Source organism: Hylobates moloch, unplaced genomic scaffold (genome assembly GCF_009828535.3).
Source record: "Hylobates moloch isolate HMO894 unplaced genomic scaffold, HMol_V3 SCAFFOLD_8, whole genome shotgun sequence".
Lineage (NCBI taxonomy): Eukaryota > Metazoa > Chordata > Mammalia > Primates > Hylobatidae > Hylobates > Hylobates moloch.
In genome coordinates, this window is record NW_026652283.1 from 40,792,855 (window position 1) to 40,807,117 (window position 14,263).

Genomic DNA, 14,263 nt, shown 5'->3' on the forward strand with positions numbered 1-14,263 from the left:
TCAGCTATCTCAAAAATACTCCCACAAACACCCCCACCCTCGCTCCCACCCCACAAATCTGCAAATAATTTCACGGGGTTCATGGACTTGCTAAAGCCCATCCTCCAATACTCGCTTCTGTTTAAGTGCAGACTTCCCAGGGCTCAGCGGAATGCCCTTGATGACCTTTAACAATCACCCTTTTATCATGGGGACAAGAGCGGCCTAGAAGGAGGTTTTTGGAGTCACCAGACCCCCATGGCCCCTCACCAGGCCCCTTCAAGCTCTCCCCTCCCCCACGCTCGCGCAGCGCAGGTGCGAAAACCTTAGGGGCCACCCGGGCGCTACAGTCCCAAAGCGGGGGGGATGGGACCCTGGGAGGGGCGGGCGTGGGGGTGGGGGCCTTCCCGGTGTTGCTTGGTGACCACGCTCTCCGCCCAGACCGTTCCATTTCTTCAGCAGGGGGCGCCCCGGGCCGGGCCGGCACTGACCAGCCTCGCAGAGCCACCCTCTTCCGGCCTGTCCCCCTCTGCCGGGCGATGGCGTGCGCCCGTGACGTCACAGAAGGCGGGGCCAGCGCCGCTGCCGGGTGCTGGAGGCGCCATTGGAGCCGGCTTGGCTGGCGAGCCCGGCTGAGGAGCCTCTTGGGCCGCACTTACCGCCGCGTCCGCTCCCGGTCCCTGGCCCCTCAGCGGCATGGCGTGTGGGGCGACGCTGAAGCGGCCCATGGAGTTCGAGGCGGCGCTGCTGAGCCCCGGCTCCCCGAAGCGGCGGCGCTGCGCCCCTCTGCCCGGCCCCACTCCGGGCCTCAGGCCCCCGGACGCCGAGCCGCCGCCGCCGTTTCAGACGCAGACCCCACAGCAGAGTCTGCAGCAGCCCGCCCCGCCCGGCAACGAGCGGCGCCTTCCAACTCCGGGTAACCTGCGCTGCTCTGGGCTTGGCAGGAAGCCAGGCCCAGGCATTTTTCTGGGGGGAGGTGGGGGAGGGTTCGGAATACCAGGCCAGTTTACCCAGGGACCCCTTCTTTGCCTTGAGAAAAGGGAACTGGGATGCCGCTGGGCCTGGTTGCTTCCGGGGATGGGAGGCATCCGGGAGGGGTAGTGGGGCCACAGGGTCGGTTTTCGGTTTTCCTGGAGGAGAGCCTGGAGGGGTGGACACCAAGAGGAAGATGCGAGTACCTCTGGCCGCTCCGGGCCCTCCCTGTCGCTGAAGCCCCTCCTTCCTCCGCTGGCCGGGTCTGCACCAAGCCACCCTGCAGATCCAGTGGGCCATGGAAAATTGGATTCTACTCACGAACCTGGCCTGGAGGGCGGGGGTGGGGTGGGGGCGGGTTACCGGGAAGGGGCGCGAGTGAGTGCTGTTTAGCGCTGTAGGGAGACATGATTTCTAGAAGTCTTTAGGGACCCAGAGGCCGCCGCAACAGTCACGGAATCCGATTTCAACCTGATCATTTCTAAGGGACTGGCCACGTTCTTTTATTATATGGTTATTGCCTCGTACCATATATGGCTTGAAATCGGTAGATCATTAGCTAGAATTTGAGAATCCTACGACGTACGGAGGTTCTACAGAACTAATAATGTAACTGTCCTTAACAAGGACTCTCCTTCAGTAAGGCGTTCCACTTTGTCCAAGGAAAAGGAAGGGCTTGGCGTTACAGTAGACAACCTCATAGCGCAGGAGTAGAGGGGAGGGTGCTTCAGCATTAATATTCTGCAATTTTAAAGGACTTCCGGAAATGAGGGGGCGTCTCAATAATGGATTTGGGCAAGTCGTTTCTTTGTGTGTTTTTCTATTCCTCAAGCTTAAGTAAAACCTTAGGCTCACCGTAAAATTATCCTTTTTTCACCCCTTTTCAGTAGCAGTGCCTTCAGGTTTCATTTCCTCCTTCCTCTGCATATCGATCCACAATGCAAATTGCAGGCCCTCATCCTCACACCAAGATTCCTACATCCAGCTAAAGCTCTCCCAGACTTCATATCCTTAACTCGAGTTCACCTTTTTATCCTAGAATTCAAAGGACTTATGAACTGTGACCATATCTTACCTAGTCAGTCTCTTACACATTTTTTTCAAACTGTGCCTCTACTCTTTCCCCTGACCCACCGCTCTGTGCCCTTATCATGTTTTTCCCTATTTGCTAATCCCAAAAGAGTAATTTCTTCAAGTCTCTTACCCATTACCTGACTAACCTGCCCATAAAAAACGCTGTTCTACTTTAAATTCCCCGGCCATTCGATGTTGTATAACCTTATGTACAGGATGAGATAATGTTTGCAAAAGTCCATTTTAAAGAACCCTCAAAGACAGGCGCCATAGATGGCCACTTGCAGTGATGTTTTGTTCTTCCCTAGCTCCTGCAGATACCTAAAGATAGTCCATAATCGTTTTGGGTCTCACTTGTGCAAATTGGAGTTCATACTTGCCCTATCTTTTGTTGAAGAACCCTCAAGATAGTTGCAAAAAGTATTTTGAAAAGTATAAAGTGATGGGTTTAATGTAAATGTTTTATTCAATACTACCCTCTAGACTAATTCGGTTATGGTTCACATTACAGTAGCTGCTTCATAAGTGATTTTTGGGCTGGGCAAGGTGGCTTACGCCTGTAATCCCAGCACTTTGGGAGGCCATGGCGGGTGGATCACGAGATCAAGAGACCGAGACCATCCTGACCAACATGGTGAAAACCCTGTTTCTACTAAAAATAGCCGGGCGTGGTGGCGCGCTTGTAGTCCCAGCTTCTCAGGAGGCTGAGGCAAGAGAATCGCTCAACCCCGGGAGGCGGAGGTTGCATTGAGCCAAGAGCGCGCCACTGCACTCCAGCCTAGAGACAGAGCGAGACTCCGTCTTAAAAAAAAAAAAAAAAAAAAAAAAAAAAAAGGTTATTTTTTTGTGGGGGCAGTGGTGGCGTGCGCTTGTAATCCCGGCTACTAGGGAAGCTGAGGCAGGAGAATCTCTTGAACCCGGGAGGCAGAGGTTGCAGTGAGCGGAGATCACACCATTGTGCTCCAGCCTGGGCCACAAGAGCGAAACTCCATCTCAAAAAAAAAAAAAAGAATGTGGGCAAGGCGTGGTGGCTCACACCCGCAATCCCAGCACTTTGGGAGGCTGAGGCAGGAGGATTGCTTGAGCCCAGGAATTCGAGATTAGTCTGCGCAACATAATGAGACCTTGTTTCCACAAAAGAATTCTAAGGCCGGGCGCAGTGGCTCACTCCTGTAATCCCAGCACTTTGGGAGGCGGAGGCGGAGGCGGGCGGATCACCTGAGGTTGGGAGTTGGAGATCACCCTAACACACATGGAGGAATCCCGTCTCTACTAAAAATACAAAATTAGCGGGGCGTGGTGGTACATGCCTGTAATCCCAGCTACTCGGGAGGTTGAGGCAGGAGAATCGCTTGAACCTGGGAGGCGGAGATTGTGGTAAGCAGAGATCGGGCCATTGCACTCCATGCTGGGCGACGAGTGAAACTCCATCTCAAAAAAAAAAAAAAAAAAAAAGCTAAAAAATTACCTGGGCAATTTTTCTGAAATCCGAAATGCTGCAAAGTCTGAACTGCTCCAAAAATTGAGTGTTAATATGACACTCAAAGGAAATACTTATTCATTGGAGTTTTTCTGATTTGGGGTAAGGGATGTTCAATTGGTAAGTATAATGCAACTATTACACAATCCAAAACTGTGTCAGGCATTTTGGATGAGGGATGCTCAATCTGTATGGTACTTTTTGTGGAAAGGTCCTGTAAAACTAAGCCTTTCATTGCTTAAATCTTTATTGAGTGCTAGGTGAATTCCAGCCATGGAAGAAGGGTTGCTGACCGCAGGAAATATTTGTAAACATAGTGTGCAAAGCAATTAACTGATTATGACTTGAGAGTCTGCGAATAACTTCTGAATTAAGGTAGCATTTTAGCTGAGTCTTTTTGTTGTTGTTTTTTGTTTTTTGTTTTGTTTTGTTTTGTTTTTGAGACAGAGTCGCTCTGTTGCCCAGGCTGGAGTGTAGTGGCACGATCTCGGCTCACTGCAACCGCTGTCTCCCATGTTCAAGCGATTCTCCTGCCTCAGCCTCCCCAGTAGCTGGGATTACAGGCATGCGTCACTACACTCGGCTAATTTTTTTTTTTTTTTTTTTTGAGATGGCGTTTCGCTCTTGTTGCCCAGGCTGGAGTGCAGTAGCGTGATCTCGGCTCACTGCAACCTCCACCTCCCAGGTTCAAGCGATTCTCCTGCCTCAGCCTCCCAAAACGCTGGGATTACAGGTGCATGCCACCATGCCCGGCTAATTTTTGTATTTTTAGTGGAGATAGGGTTTCATCATATTGGTCAGGCTGGTCTCAAACACCTGACCTCAGGTGATCCGCCCGCCTCAGCCTCCCAAAGTGCTGGGATTACAGGCATGAGCCACCGCACCCGGCCTACTAATTTTTGAATTTTTTGTCAAGACAGGGTTTCACTATATTGGCCAAGCTTGTCTCGAACTCCTGACCTCAAGTACTCTGCCTGCCTCGGCCTCCCAAAGTGCTGGGATTACAGGCGTGAGCCACTGCGCCCGGCTAGCTGAGTCTTGATAAAGTTTGAGCAATAGTCCCATTTCGAGCACAGGGAAACTGTGAGAGCAAGGTCCAAAAAACACACAATTTAAGGAAAGAATAATGTAACTAAATTATAGTGGAATCCAGATGGAACCAGGAAAATAAATTGAGGCCAGATCTTGGAAAGTATTGACTGCTGTGTTCAAGAGTTTGAATTTTGGTTTGTAGCAGGTAGGAACACTGTAGAGTTTGGAGGATGGGCTTAGACCTGAAAGAATCTGGCAGCACAACCTCAAATAATGGAGGCAAGGATTAAAATTATCCACTATTAAAAAGAAATTTGAGTTTTTCTTTTTAAAAAAATCATGTGCTTTATATGGCCTTCTTCAGAAGAAAATCATGTCTAACTTTCTTATTTTTCTCCCATGGATACCGTGTTTAGATTCTTGGACTTCTTAGTCCTACCACCCTCAAAATTGTATCTTTCCATTTGTTAACATTGCAATACAGGAGGCAGAGGTTTATCAAAGACCTTCTGTTCTCTTGAGCATTGTCCTCATACTTGTCCTTTCTTGTTTCAAGTATTTGCAGTTCTTATCCTTGTATTGGCTCTGGCTTGAGGAATAAGACATTTTAAAATAAAGTGGGGGCAGTGGTGGCTCATGCCTGTATACTCAGCACTTTGGGAGGCTGAGGCGAGCGGATCAGCTGAGGTCAGGAGTTTGAGACCAGCCTGGCCAACATGGTGAAACTCTGTCTCTACTAAAAATACAAAAAATTAGCTGGGTGTGGTGGCGGGCACCTGAAATCCAGACTACTTTGGAGGCTGACGCAGGAGAATTGCTTGAACCTGGGAGGTAGAGGTTGCAGTGAGCTGAGATTGTGCTATTGCACTACAGCCTGGGCGACAGAGTGAGACTCTCTTAAAAAATAAAATGAGGTGAAAACTTAATAAATTCAGGAATCTAAAATACGAACTTCACAGCACTGTTTTTTGGTTTTGTTTTGTTTTTTGAGACAGTCTTACTCTGTCGCCCAGGCTGGAGTCCAATGGGGTGATCTCAGCTCACTGCAATCTCTGCCTCCTGGGTTGAAGCAATTCTCCTGCCTTGGCCTCCCAAGTTGCTGGGATTACAGGTGCACACCACCATGCCCAGCTAATTTTTGTATTTTTAGTAGAGACAATTTCGCCATGTTGGCCAGGCTGGTCTCTAACACCTGACCTTAGGTGATCCACCTGCCTAGGCCTCCCAAAGTGCTGGGATTACAGGCATGAGCCACCATGCACAGGCTTTTTTTCTTTTTTTTGATACTGGGTCTCGTTATGTTGCTCAGGCTGGCCTCAAGTGATACTCCCACTTTGGCCTTCCAAAGTGCTGGATTACAGGCATAAGCCACCGTGCCTGGCCCATAGCACTCTTGTTTTTTTGTTTTTGTTTTTGTATTTTTTTGAGACAGAGTCTCATTGTGTTGCCCAGGCTGGAGTACAGTGGCACAGTCTTGGCTCAGTGCAACCTCCGCCTCCCCGGTTCAAGAGATTCTCCTGCCTCAGCTTCCCGAGTAGCTGGGACTACAGGCGCGTGCCACCACGCCCGGCTAATTTTTTGTATTTTTAGTAGAGACGGTGTTTCACCATGTTAGCCAAGATAGTCTCAATCTCATGACCTTGTGATCTGCCTGCCTCAGCCTCCCAAAATGCTGGGATTACAGGTATAAGCCACCATACCCAGCTGGCCCATAGCACTCTTAAAGCATCTCCTACATTCTTCCAGTATTTAGCCTGAAAGTTAGGGAAGTTGACTATGTGTGGAACCACTTGAATTCATGTCAGTTCCTGGACTGTACTGTCACTTGTTTTATGACATTATTGTTACCTTTGGTTTTTATTTTTACCACCTTATCAGGTAGGTATTTAACGTTTATATTGAAGAAGATCCTGAATAACTTCTCAAGGTTATAATCACACAGCTAGTAAGAAGGAAAGTGGCATTGTTAATACCTCCCACCATTTAAAAAAAAAAGGTGGTTGTAGCAAAGTATACACTAGAAAATAATTTGAGTTGTTTGAGATGGATACAGTTATCTCTTTTTTTAAATTAGTAGGTACAAACAAAGAACTTGAAAACCACATCCTTTTAGATTCTTTGTTGTTTCTAGGAGTGTATTTCAAGGTGGTTAGTAATTTGTGTTTCCTGGGCTCCCTTTAATAGTGTTAGCAAATTTGCTTTGTGATTACCTTGACTTATAATCTCCCCACACACTGAGTTGCCTCTTAGGATCAGAAAATTATTTTCTAAGCCCTGACCATCACTTCTAGGCATTAAATCTCACTTCTTTCCTTGGTCGATGTCCACGCTGTAAACATTATGGTTTCTGCTGCCCTCTTTCCCAAAGTTTGTTTTGATTTTTTTTTTTAGATAAATCACCCAGGCTCCCTTGTGGTTTTTTTTTGAGACGAGATTTTGCTGTGTTGTTCAGGCTAGTCTCCTGGGCTCAAGGGATCCTCCCGTCTCAGCCTGCAGAGTAGCTGGGATTACACCCAGCTTTGGAGCCACCACTTCCAGCTTCAAAGATGCTTTTTTAAAGTCCCATATGGGACAAGAGCTTCCTTGTTAGAAGGCCTTGGGCAGTATGAGACTCACCCCTTAATACCATAGGTTGTGAAATTGTAAAATTTAAAGGAGATTAAAAAATAATCCCTGTTAGGTAAACAGAGGTTTCTTTTACTGTAAATTGTACTAGTTAACCATCCAGCTAACTGCAGATCTTGTGTTCATTGCCACAGGAAAACAAGTAAAGGGAACTCTGGCTGGTTTATGCCAAAGTAGCTATTCTTTTATGCATTGTTGAAATAGTGGCAATCGGCCGGGCGCGGTGGCTCAAGCTTGTAATCCCAGCACTTTGGGAGGCCGAGGCGAGCGGATCACGAGGTCAGGAGATCGAGACCACGGTGAAACCCCGTCTCTACTAAAAATACAAAAAAAAATTAGCCGGGCGTGGTGGCGGGCGCCTGTAGTCCCAGCTACTCGGAGAGGCTGAGGCAGGAGAATGGCGTGAACCCGGGAGGCGGAGCTTGCAGTGAGCCGAGATTGCGCCACTGCACTCCAGCCTGGGTGACAGAGCGAGACTCCGTCTCAAAAAAAAAAAAAAAAAAAAAGTGGCAATAAGAACATACTGTCTTTGAAGCCACTGGGGAGTGCTTGGTACGGTATAAACATTTTGCTTGTTTATGTCAGGGGAGGGGGAGATTGAGACCTACATGCCAAAGGGAGTATCTAAAGTCTAGTCAGAAGATCTTTGTCTCTTCCCACTTCTGAAGAAAGTTTGAAGAAATGAGACAATAAAGTGAAAGCTCAAGTTTGTTTCTTTTTTATTAGAGCAAATTTTTCAGAACATAAAACAAGAATATAGTCGTTATCAGAGGTGGAGACATTTAGAAGTTGTTCTTAATCAGAGTGAAGCTTGTGCTTCGGAAAGTCAACCTCACTCCTCAGCACTCACAGCACCTAGCTCTCCAGGTAAGCCCACTTTGATCTGCAAAATCCGCATTAAGAGTTTGTAAATGGTACTTACGATGATGAATCCAGAATTGGCCTCCTCTAATGTAATAAAATTGCTAAAGTAGATGTATTAATATTTACAGATATTTTTAAAACTATACAGTCATGAAATTAAAAGAAACCTCACATTGATTTGATGTGCTTCCATCCACCCAGTACAAGAATATCTTCCTGTATAACTGCAGTGTGTAATATTGTAGCCAGTGTGTAATAAATAGCCACATGTGGGCTATTTAATTTTAAACTAATTAAAATTAGATAAAATTTTGGCTGGCTGAGGTGGCTCATGCCTGTAATCCTAGCACTTTGGGAGGCTGAGGCAGGCAGATCTCCTGAGGTCAAGAGTTCAAGACCAGCCTGGCCAACATGGCAAAACCTCGTCTCTACTAAAAATACAAAAAAATTAGCCAGGCGTGGTGGCTCACACCTGTAATCCCAGCTACTCGGGAGGCTGAGGTTGCAGTGAGCTGAGATCACACCACTGTACTCCAGCCTGGGTGACAGTGAGTCTCTGTTTCAAAAAAAAAAAAAAAGTTTTTTAAAAATTCTGTTCCTCAGGTTCAGTAGTCACATTTCAGGTACTCATTAGCCACATATGGCTGTTGTATTCTATATGCAGTTACAAGATATTTCCATAATTGCAGAAAGCTCTGTTCAGCAGGGGCTGGTCATTATTGACAAATGGTCAAAGAGGATGTGCTAAAAAATAGAATCTCAAGGTTGGAGACAATCTTTATGGTCATGTAGTGACTCAGTTTTGCCTGCCATATTGCCTCCTATTGGGGTTCAACAGCCCAGTGTTTGACCATCTCCAGTGGTGGTGAACTCTGTCTCCTTTAATAGTAGAAGAGTCTTTTTCCTCACAAAGTATTCTACCTAACAGTTCTAAAGGTTAAAAGTTACCTTGATTAAAAATTGTCTGCTTACAAAATATAAACTGGGGTTTGCCGGGAATTAGGGTTAGGGGAGAATGAGGAGAGATTGCTTGATGGGTAAGGGCTTTTAGATTTTGTAGTAATGGAAGTGTTCTGGAACTAGAAGTGGTGGTAGTAGTGCAACATTTTGATGATGCTAAATGCCACTGACTTGTTTGCTTTAAAGTGATTACTTTTATGTTATGTGAGTTTTACCTCAACAAATTATTTTTTTTTAATCCAGAGTTCCTGGCTCTGGAACTGCACCCTTTCTGATTGCTCTTGCACATACATGATAAACCTGTCAGTGGTTACAACTAGCACTATTCTCTTGAGATTTCAGTAATATAATTTTAAAGTAATAGGAGATGTTTTGGTTAGATTTTATTTGTAGAGAAAAAAATATCCTTGAGTTAGTTTAAGCAAAAAATTATTTGTTTCAGTGTGTTAAATGGCTTACAGGCTAACAAATGGCCAAAGAAACAGATTTTAGCCTGAGCTTTGAGGAACACCTGAGAACTGGGCTGCCACCAGGGCTGCTGCCTGTTTTTGTTTTTTGTTTGTTTGTTTGTTTGTTTTTTGAGATGGAATCTTGCTCTGTCGCCCACGCTGGAGTGCAGTGGCGTCATCTCAGCTCACTGGAACCTTCGCCTCCCAGGTTCAAGCGATTCTCCTGTCTCAGCCTCCTGAGTAGCTGGGACTACAGGCGCCCACCAGCACGCCCAGCTATTTTTTTGTATTTTTAGTAGAGGTGGGGTTTCACCATGTTGGCCAAGCTGGTCTCGAACTCCTGACCTCAAGTGATCCACCTGTCTTGGCCTCCAAAGTGCTGAGATTACAGGCGAGAGCCTCCACGCCTGGCCAAGGCTGCTGCTTTTGTCATCAGAAAGCCACTTGTGGGATCTGTCCACTTGCCAGCTCCAGAACCAGGCTGGTAGAAGCTTATCCCTGCGACTTATTCTGTACTGAATTCAAATCTTCTGTGAGTGAACCTGATTAGGAGAACCTTTTTTTTTTTTTTTTTTTTGAGACAGTTTCGCTCTTGTTGCCCCGTTTGGAGTGCAGTGGTGTGATCTTGGCTCACTGCAATCTCCGCCTCTCAGGTTCAAGCGATTCTCCTTTCTCAGCCTCCCAAGTAGCTAGAATTACAGGTGCCCATCACCACGCCCAGCTAATTTTTTTGTATTTTTAGTAGAGACAGAGGTTTCTCCATGTTGGTCAGGCTGGTCCCGAACTCCCAACCTCAGATGAGCCACCCACCTCGACCTCCCAGAGTGCTGGGATTACAGGCATGGCCACTGCGCCAGGCCTTTTTTTCTTTTCTTTTCTTTTCTTTTCTTTTTTTTTTTTTTTTTTTTTTTTTTTTTTGAGATGGTGTTTTACTCTTGTTGCCCAGGCTGGAGTGCAGTGGCACAATCTTGGCTCACTGCAACCGCCACCTCTTGGGTTCAAGCAATTCCTCTGCCTCAGCCTCCCGAGTAGCTGGGATTATGGGCATGCCCTACCATGCCCAGATAATTTTGTATTTTTAGTACAGACTGGATTTCTCCACGTTGGTCAGGCTGTTCTCCACCTCAGATGATCTGCCTCCCTCGGCCTCCCAGAGTGTTAGGATTATAGGTGTGAACCACCACACCTGGCCCAAACTCACTTTTTCTTTTGGCCAGGTTCCTCATGGATGAAGAAGGACCAGCCCACCTTTACCCTCCGACAAGTTGGAATAATATGTGAGCGCCTCTTAAAAGACTATGAAGATAAAATTCGGGAGGAGTATGAGCAAATCCTCAATACCAAACTAGCAGGTAGGCCGAGGCAGTGACTGCCATTGTCATTAACAGGGTTCAGTTAAAAATTAACACCAGTTAAATAACTTAGAAAAAGATAGTAGGACCTCATGCAAGGGAGTTTATTGGGTTGCGGGTATGGAAGTTACTCTCTTTGGTGGTTGTAAACATATCATTTATACATTATATGGAAGGACTTTTTTTTTTTTTTTTTTTTTTTTTGACAGAGTTTTGCTCTTGTTGCCCAGGCTGACACCACAACCTCCCCTCCGCCTCCCAGGTTCAAACGATTCTCCTGCCTCAGCCTCCAGAGTAGCTGGGATTACAGGCATGCGTCACCATGCCTGGCTAATTTTTTTTTGTATATTTAGTAGAGACAGGGTTTCTCCATGTTGGTCAGGCTGGTCTCGAACTCCTGACCTCAGGTGATCCGCCCACCTCGGCCTCCCAAAATGCTGGGATTACAGACCTGAGCCACCGCGCCCAGCCAGGACTTTGTTTTTTAAATAGAGGCAAGGTTTTGCTGTGAGCCCAGCTCTAGGAGTCTCCAGCTCCAGGCCTCAAGAAATACTCCACCTCAGCTTCCCGGAGTGCTGGCATTACAGGAGTGCTACACCTTGCCCAGTGGGAGGGATTTTTCGTTTGCATTTCTGAAAAGAAACAAACCAAGGTCTTGCAAGAATTTTCCATATCAATGAAGGCATTGAGTAGGCCATTTGGGCTAGCTGGCTGGTAAACAGATGGTTGTGATACTGTACTAAACTCTCAACAGGTGTTATGGAAGAGTTCAGTATTGTCAACATATTCAAACTTCCTAGTAGAAGTCAGAGTTATGGATGTGGAGAGTTGGGTGTGATTTGGGAGGAACAGTAGAGTAAAAGCAAGGCTAGGGCAGGTTAGAACAAAGGTAGTGATCAATGATGGCAACAAGTAAAGCCTTCTGTGAAAGAAAGATCTGAATCAGAAATAAGAAATAGTACCTGTTTAGTGAAAGTGGATAATATTCCACATTAAACCACAGTACTGTATGTCAAGCACAAATCTCATCATACTCCTTTTCTGATTAAAGTCCTCAGCTGTACCCTATGGGATATAGGTCAAGATCTGTTGCTTAGGGTGACAGTGTGAGTAATTAAGAAATTTATGGGCAGCTTTCATGCTTTGCTGCTGTGTAATCATCAGAGAGTGAAGAAGCACAACTTTTTCCTGTAACACTATTGTTTCCTAATCTGGTGACCCACACAACGTGGTTCCTCAGAATATTAATAGATCTGTTTTATACTGGGAGCTGTTGGGTTAAGCAAGGTTAAATGAGTTCCTTTATAGTAGAACTACTTTGATCCTTTAATATGTATTATAAGAAGAAGCTCTAGGCCAGGCACGGTGGCTCACGCCTGTAATCCCAGCACTTTGGGAGGCTGAGGCAGATGGATCACAAGGTCAGGAGATCGAGACCATGCTGGCTAACACGGTGAAACCCTGTCTCTACTAAAAATACAAAAAATTAGCCGGGCGTGGTGGTGGGCACCTGTAGTCCCAGCTACTCGGGAGGCTGAGGCAGGAGAATGGCGTGAATCCGGGAGGCAGAGGTTGCAGTGAGCCGAGATCACGCCACTGCACTCCAGCTTGGGCGACAGAGTGAGACTCTGTCTCAAAAAAAAAAAAAAAAAGAAAAAAAACCAGAAGCTCTAATATATCATTCCCTCTCCCACTCCCACCTTAATACTGTTTCAGTCAGCTGGTTGTAAGTCACTTCTTTGTTCACAGATGTCAGGCTACCTTCTTCCTTTCTACTCAGTTTCCCCTCAAAAGGTGGTACTTCTGTGGAACTGTTTGCAATTAAATGGTATAGATTTTCGCTTAGCTTTCTAGCCATCCCACATTTCTTCCACTCATGTTTTTCACTCAATGTGTGTTGAAATGTATAACAAGGAAAGAGTTTCAAAGATTCATGTCCCATGGGAGATGGGCTGAAATTTGCTGGCTATGGTAGTGAGCATACTTCTCTGTCTTGGGAGGCTATTAATAGGAGATGGAGTTATGTCAGGGGGGAGAGGTTATCAGGAAAATACCATTATATACCATCAGTGACCAATTCTAGAAGCCAAGGATTTGGTTCTGGGTTCTAAGAGGAACAGATCTCAGTGACCTTTATTGGGTCACTGGACCTTAATACAAGGACCTTTATAAGGAGGGCCTGAGAGGGTGAAGAATTCAAACTGGGAAGCTATTTGTGATCCTGACACTTGATTCTTAAAAATTGAGGGAGAGTTGCTGAGGATAAGTATGTACCGTCTTCTCACAGAACAATATGAATCTTTTGTGAAATTCACACATGATCAGATTATGCGACGGTATGGGACAAGGCCAACAAGCTGTAAGTATTGCCACATTTTCTTTGAATTTTCCAACTTTCAAGAACAAAATTTCTACACTGAAACTTACCTTCTGAGAGTAAAAAGTCCCTGTGAAGTAAAATGTGCCCGCCACTGTGCTAAGCGTATTAAATCCACACCAAAGCTTATATAATCCTCACAGTGACCCTATGAGGGAGTACTATTATTAGCTCCATTTTACTGGTAAAGATAGCACTTAAAAAGGTTAAATAATTTGCCCAAGCTTATACAGCTAGGGGTTCAGCTAGGATTAAAATCTAGGTAGTCTGACTTGAGCACCAATTTGTTACCTGTCTTTTCTCCAGAAAGATAGTTTCAGTTGTTAATTTATGAAAGTTGATTCCTTAAGTTAATTTATCAAGTGTGGTCAGGATTTCTTATTCTAAATAATTTGCAACTACCAGATATTCAAAGCATAAAATATAAACAGTTGTATATCTAACTGAATTTGAGTCAGGTTCCTTAAATTCTTGATCTTTAGTATCTTTTAAGTGGTGACTCATCGTTCATGCTATTTCTCACGTTTACTGTTAGTGAAAATTTTTAAAGCATGACACTACAATTTTTAGTATTCTTACCCTTTTTGTTTTTTATTCCTAATTTACAGATGTGTCCTGAAGCTTTGTCACATAACTGGGTACCAGGTTTGACCTCAAGAGATGGCTGCTGTACACTTTTTGCAACTGGTTTGATGTCACATTTCAGCTCCAACTTTGCATCCTGAGAACACTTAAACGTTTCTGCAGGTCCATTTTATACAACTTGAAAGACTGTAAAACTTTCTGGTTGCCACAAGCATATCTTTCTTTTCTGCTCATCCAATAAACAGCTGTGCCCTACTGTGATAGATTTTCCAAACAAAAATACCTGGAGCAGCAGTTTAGCAAAATATGCCTTCAGTGGCACTCAACAAATGGAGTTTCCCCAAGCACAGTTCTGTAAGAAGTGTGTGTGAGAGTGTGTGTATATGTGTGTATGTGTATTTTAAGTTATTATTTGTATTGTGCAAAAATTTTTTTTGATCTTGGGGATTCTGGCTGTGAATTTGGTGCACGACAGTTATGGTAAAAAAACATTTGCTTGGTCTACAGAAGATCA

At 45.2% G+C, this 14,263-nt stretch overlaps 1 protein-coding gene across 3 annotated transcripts; it reads left to right on the plus strand.

Annotated features, from left to right (window-relative positions):
* The first annotated feature begins 564 nt into the window (after positions 1-564).
* Positions 565-14,010, plus strand: AKIRIN1 (akirin 1). 3 transcript variants are annotated; one of them, XR_009214558.1, is made up of 5 exons: positions 565-895; positions 7,889-8,029; positions 10,653-10,787; positions 13,035-13,146; positions 13,773-14,010. XR_009214558.1 is itself a non-coding variant. In XM_032160322.3 (5 exons), exons 1-5 carry the CDS (start codon positions 676-678, stop codon positions 13,781-13,783), a joined length of 579 nt encoding a protein of 192 aa, XP_032016213.1. In that variant the 5' UTR covers positions 566-675; the 3' UTR covers positions 13,784-14,010. The 3 variants fall into 3 exon arrangements, 2 of the variants coding, with proteins under 2 accessions (XP_032016213.1, XP_058298895.1); XM_032160322.3 differs by having other exon boundaries at positions 566-895; positions 13,075-13,146; XM_058442912.1 differs by lacking the exon at positions 13,035-13,146 and having other exon boundaries at positions 566-895.
* Positions 14,011-14,263: the final 253 nt, after the last annotated feature.

Excerpts from the sequence above, each read along its gene's own strand:
- AKIRIN1 (XM_032160322.3), top strand. The coding sequence starts at position 676 with ATGGCGTGTGGGGCGACGCTGAAGCGGCCCATGGAGTTCGAGGCGGCG. Across the intron at positions 896-7,888 it reads GCGGCGCCTTCCAACTCCGG|AGCAAATTTTTCAGAACATA; the intron begins GTAACCTGCGCT and ends CTTTTTTATTAG. Across the intron at positions 10,788-13,074 it reads CCTCAATACCAAACTAGCAG|AACAATATGAATCTTTTGTG; the intron begins GTAGGCCGAGGC and ends GTCTTCTCACAG.